Genomic DNA, 5,878 nt, shown 5'->3' with positions numbered 1-5,878 from the left:
TTTCATGGGGCTCCCGTCTTCCTCCTTTTCATTTTGGTGGTGCACATCCTCCAGTGGTTTCAACAACTTAAAAAATGGAGACACGGTGAAGGACGTGGTGGTGACATTGCCCCATTCCTTTGCCTCTCGAGTCAAACTGCCCAGGCTGCCTGGAGTCCAGTTGTAGAAGAGTCTTGGGCTTCAGAGAGGGAGATGGAGGGGCCGCTGGGCTCTTTTTCTCTTGGCGACAGGTGAGTTCATCCTTTCAGCCCATCCCTTGTTTCTCAACTTTAATATATGGAGGAATGAGGTCAAGTTTTCCTCTGCTGATCAGATGGAATGTGTGTTTGTGCTTCTCCGGGGTTCAGGGGGTCCTTCGTCTGTTCCAGCCTCACGTGTACTAGGGCCTGTTGGGTATCAGAGGGTAGGTGTCAGGGGGTCACACCCATCCTTTTAATTCCAGCACCACCAGGCAGAAGTGAACTAGTGGCTTTGGGCTAAGTGGACCCAGGTTTGGCTTTGGAAGCTCTCTGATCAGAAAAAGGGATCTGTTTCAGCTCAGTCCCCAGGACCTTGCCTGTCAGGCTCCTGCATCAGGGAGCTGAGTCATCCCTGCCTCACCCACAGCTCTCCAAGCCTAGACCGGCTACATAGCCTAGACTGCACGCTGCCTTGGCAGGCTCTGGTGCTGTCTTCTCTTGCTATTTCCTGAATTAGCTCCACCAACAGCAAAGATTTTCAGAGGAGGCTAAGGCTTTATTGTCAATTGCTCTTGCATCAACAGGCCTGTGTTTCCAAACTGCCCTATGACTTGCACCCAAAGTCCCTGCATCCTAACATAGTCCTAAAATTTTCTCTCTTCTTTTGATGTGTAGTCAGAACTCTTGACATTTGACTCTCAGCAACTTTCCTTGTTCCCAGATACTTTTTGCTCACACTCAGACATTTTGCTACTGAGATAGAGTCCCCATTGGCTATAGATCACGGGTGTAATTCTGCACTCTGAAAGCTTTCTATCAGTTGTTGCTTTTCTTCTTCTGAAGACCACCAGCCTGCCAACATATTCTATATTTTAAGCACAACTCAAGAGCCTGCTCTCTTTTCTCTGCTTCTTTAGTATCCAAATGTTTCCTATTTTGGGTAGCATTTAGCCTAACTACCTGGTTTCTGAGTCTGTCTTCTGTCTTTGTCTTTTCATCTTTTTGTGTCTCTCTCTATCTACCCAGGTCATAAGCCACAATTTAAATCCTACATCTTTGCACACTGACGTAGCTTTGGAACATTCTCTGACTGTCAAATTTCTCATCTGGAGTGATACCTGGGACAATTTCTGTGGTGATCAAATCGGCTAATATTTGTAAATCACCTGGCACAAAGTGGCCATTTCTCCTATCATTATTTGAACTGGTCTCCTTCTCTGAATTAGAAGACGTCCAGCTTTGCAATCGGTGTGTGGCTGAGTTCCTTGAGCTCTGAGGCGTGAGGCCAATGGGCTGATGAGTAGAGATTTTTTACCTCCTTGCCGTACTTCTGTAGTCCCAGCAAGTACGCACCAGCTCTGACAGTTCACACAGCTGGTGAGGGGTCACTTCTAAAACTTAAAAATAATTTGTTTTCTTCACCAAATTGTCTTAGGAGGCATACAGAGCCTGATGAACAGGAGGAGGGAGGAAAGGAGAGACAGAGAGAGAGAGAGAGAGAGAGAGAGAGAGTTATCAACACACTCGCACACCTTCCTACTTATTTGCTGGCACAATCACACGTCACTTGACAGAGAGACACAGAGAGGACCGACTAGGAAAATTGCGTGTGTTTCATCTGCTCACCTTTCTTGGAACTTTGTATGTGCCTGGTGTGTGTCTCCCTGGCCTGTGCTCAGCGGCTTGCCCAGCACCCGGACAGCAGGGCGGGCTGAGGGGTCCTCAACCTGCTCTTCCCTCCCCTTACCTCTTCTCCAGGTCACCGGTCTGAACTCGACCCTTCACCTTGAACACCATGACCCTGGCCTGCAACCCCCCGGAAGGCATTGCTCGGGGCCTTGAGTGACCTTGAGGACAATAACTTCGAGCTATTGAAGTTCCACTTACAGGATGGAAGCCTGCTGGAGGGCCAGGGCCACCTGGCCCGAGGGGAGATGGAGGGTCTGAGTCGGGTGGATCTGGCTCCATGGCTGATCTAAATGTGTGGAGCCCAGGAGGCTGTGAAAGTGGTGCTCAAGGTCTTGACAGCCATGAACCTGTTGGAGCTCGTGGACTAGCTCAGCCACGTGTCTGAACGGTGAGTGAAGCAGGGGAGAGAGGAGGTCGGGGTGGCCCCGGACTCTCCTTCCCCCGTGACATTTCGAGACACTCCCCACCCCCCGCATAACCTGTAATTCATGCCTTCTCTTGCTCTTGCCCTCTGCCCTTGCCTGGGAGCCCCAGTGCCTGAGGGTCCTAGTGGCCTCCAGCTGAAGGCTCTGACCACTGCCAGGTGGAGGGCCTGAGCTGAGGGTGGGGATTTATTAATAGAAAGACTAGGGAATCTTATGGCCATAATGCCCCAACTCCTATCTCCGACTGTAATGCCAGAGGAGGGGAGAGTATGAAAAATGGGGCTTAGAGGCTGGGGGTGGTGTTGGTGAGGGGGCTTCTGCTAACCAGAGGAAGCGGTCTCAGGGAGTGGGCTCAGACCTTTCCCCAGCTTCTCTCGTGCAGGCAGCTCAGGCTGCTTCTCACGGAGGACCGCCTGCCCCTGCATCCTGCTCTCTCAAGGAGCCAGCAGACTGATGCCCACTAGAGGGCGAGGTGGGCATGCCGCCTAAACAGCCCCCATCCCTTCTAGTGGGTGCCCGGGGAGGATGGAGGGTCTGTCCATGCCTGTGCTCCCTCCACAGGGTCCTTTCAGGCCTGACAGCTCCTCTGACGTAGAGACGGGAGGGTTCCATAGACTCAGAGTTGGGGCGCTCCTGCTCAGAAGCTGGTTTATCTTTAGCATCTGGCTTGATCTTTACCAGGAACAGGCTCCTGTGACATCCCCATTCTCCAGCTTCCCTTTCCTTTCTCCTCTCTCTGTCCTCACCATCTCACACAGGGACATTTCACATGAACACTCAGACATTCACACACACAGTGACTTTTGCATGTATACATATTCTTACAAACACACGTGCCGTTGCACACGGACACGCCTTCCCCACACGAAAATACACAAGTGTCCATAGCACGCTCCCGTGAGCACATGGGGAAATAAGCATTCACTCACACCCCACGGACACCCCCCCACACACAGAACATACCCTCGCACACTCGTACAGATGGACACGTGCACATCACACATGCATACACACCCTCATACACACGAGCAGCGGTCCGCTCCCCATGCCCCTAGAAGTATAACTTTCAGAGAGATGCAAGTTCTGGGGCACAGAAGATGAAACCAAAGGGCAGAGGCCGGAGTCTGTCTCTTTTTATTCCCAACTCACCCCTAACACCTCACTTGTATAGCGCAGATTATGGAGAAGTGTACCGAGAGCATGTGCACGGCCTAGAGGAGCGGCAAGAAGGGGGCGTCAGGGAGGCTACAACCAGCTGCTCCTGGTGGCCACGCCCAGCTCAGGGAGCCCAGTGTCATCTGCCTGTCTGCCCCAGCCCACTGTTACTCTGTTACAGTGGAGGCTCTATTAGATCCAGGGGGAAAGTCCTCCCAGGTCCCACCCATAGTGGTGCTACAGGGGTCGGCTGGCATGGGAAAGACAACACTGGCTAGAAAATGGTGCTGGACTGGGTCACTGGCACCCTGTACCCGGGCCAGCTGGATGATGTCTTTTATGTGAGCTGCAGAGAAGTGGTCCTGCTGCCAGAGGGCAGACTGGACCAGCTCCTCTTCTGGTGTTGTGGGGAAAATCAAGCGCCCATCACAGAGATTCTGATGCAGCTGGAGTGGCTCCTGTTCATCCTAATGACTGCGATGAGCTGCAGAGGGGCCCTTTGCAGAGAGGTTGAAGAGGCCGAGGTCCAGTCCCACGGAGGATGTGCTGCGCCTTCTGATGGGGAGGAATGCTAATGCTCCCAGGTCCACCCTTCTCATCACTACCTGGGCGCTGGCTTTGTGAAATTTGGAGTCCTTGCTGAGACAACCACACCATGTCCACATCCTCAGAGAAGGCTGAGAGGAGGAGGTATTTCAACTCCTACTTCACAGATGAGGAGCAAGCCAGAAATGCCCTTGACAGTGTACAAAGAAATGATGTTTTCTAACAAAGCATGTCAGGTTCCAGGCATTTGCTGCGTGGTCTGCTCCTGGCTGAAGGGGCAGATAGAGCAAGGCAGAGAGGTCTTGGAGATGCCCGGTAATTGCATTGACATCTTCATGGCCTACGTCTCCACCTTCCTGCCCCACAGTGCTCCTGGGGTCTGCTCTGAGCTTACCCGGGACAAGGTCCTGAGGGGCTGTGCCCCTTGGCAGCTGAGGGCATCATGTTTGAAGAAAGTGACCTCAGGAAGCACAGTTTAGATGGGCTCAGCCTTGCTGCTTTCGTGAGCAGCAACAGTTACCAAGAGGGACTTGACATCAGGAAGTACAGCTTTGGGGCTTCCCTGGTGGCGCAGTGGTTGAGAATCTGTCTGCCAATGCAGGGGACACGGGTTCGAGCCCGGGTCTGGGAAGATCCCACATGCCGCGGAGCAACTGGGCCCGTGAGCCACAATTGCTGAGCCTGCGCGTCTGGAGCCTGTGCTCCGCAACAAGAGAGGCCGTGACAGTGAGAGGCCCGTGCACCGCGATGAAGAGTGGCCCCCACTTGCCGCAACTAGAGAAAGCCCTCGCATAGACACGAAGACCCAACACAGCCATAAGTAAATGAATAAATAAAAAAAAAAAAAGTACAGCTTTTACCGCATTAGCTTATAGGAATTTTTTCATGCCATGTCCTACCTGGTGGAAGAGGACCGGAGCCAGCTGGCGGGGGGGAGAGTGCTGCAGAGAAGTGAATAGGCTGCTAGATGAAAAGAAGCAGACAGGGAGTGAGGTGAGGGCCCTCAGTATGCAGTTTTTATTGGACATATCGAAAAAAGAGGGCTCCTCGAACTGGGAGCTAAAGTTCTGCCTCAAAATTTCTCCCTCGATAAAGCAGGATCTGAAGTGTTTTAAAGAACGAATGGATTCTATAAAGCATTTCAGGACTTGGGATTTGGAATTCTCCCTGTATGAATCTAAAGTAAAGTGTTTGATAAAGGGTGTTCAGGTGAGTGATGTATCGTTTAAGATGGAACATTTTCAGTGAAAAGAAGTTCCATAGAAGGAACTCATTTTCTGTCAAAACCAGCTTGAGTAATGGAGAGTGATGAAATAAAATTTATACTTTAAGGCAGGACGAGAAAATTTAAACATAAAATTCTCTCTGCCCGTTTGAGCCTCTTCCCTCCCTCCCTGATGTGCGGTGTGCATCTGCATTACACGTTAACCAGAGCTCCGCAAAGGTGGGAGTGCCTGCTCAACTGTAAAGATCACTTCTTTCCCTTTCTTCTGATGCTAGCAATGTAACTTCTTAAAAGATTCGCATTCTTTCCCAACTCTGTATGTGGGTCATGGTGACCTGCTGCTCGCTTTGTACATGCTTACCTGAACTACTTATTTTTGGTGAACTTTATGTAAAATATCAGTATGTCATTTTGATGTACCATCCTTTGTCTCAAAAATCTGTGACTGTGCCTTCGACTTCTAACAGGTGGAACAGTTCTCAGAGCTTCTGAGAGTCTGTCTCATGGGTTATAAGCTTTAGTTTGGCTTAACTTGATTGTCAGTTTTCATTGACAACAGAAAGAGGAGAAAAAATGTCCAATTGTGGGCAAAAGTAATAGAGCAGGGATCCAAAAGTCAACGTCTAATGGAAAAGGCAGAGGGACAGAGGAACTAGAGA

The 5,878-nt window shown here is 50.8% G+C and overlaps 1 protein-coding gene across 1 annotated transcript; it reads left to right on the top strand.

Moving 5' to 3' along the window:
- Positions 1–1,987: 1,987 nt before the first annotated feature.
- NLRP10 (NLR family pyrin domain containing 10) lies at positions 1,988–5,303 on the top strand (the record flags this gene model as incomplete). Its single annotated transcript, XM_068556099.1, is given in 14 exon segments — positions 1,988–2,247; positions 3,368–3,373; positions 3,465–3,529; positions 3,532–3,615; positions 3,618–3,722; positions 3,725–3,916; positions 3,919–3,941; positions 3,944–4,116; positions 4,118–4,214; positions 4,216–4,405; positions 4,408–4,559; positions 4,843–4,923; positions 4,925–5,233; positions 5,235–5,303. Coding segments are annotated over 14 exon segments (1,806 nt in total), but the record flags the coding sequence as incomplete, so codon positions are not given.
- Positions 5,304–5,878: the final 575 nt, after the last annotated feature.

This window comes from Eschrichtius robustus, chromosome 11, assembly GCF_028021215.1.
Source record: "Eschrichtius robustus isolate mEscRob2 chromosome 11, mEscRob2.pri, whole genome shotgun sequence".
In the NCBI taxonomy this organism is placed as follows: Eukaryota; Metazoa; Chordata; class Mammalia; order Artiodactyla; family Eschrichtiidae; genus Eschrichtius; species Eschrichtius robustus.
The sequence above is the reverse complement of the archived record's forward strand: the minus strand, read 5'-3'. Positions and strand labels throughout refer to the sequence as shown.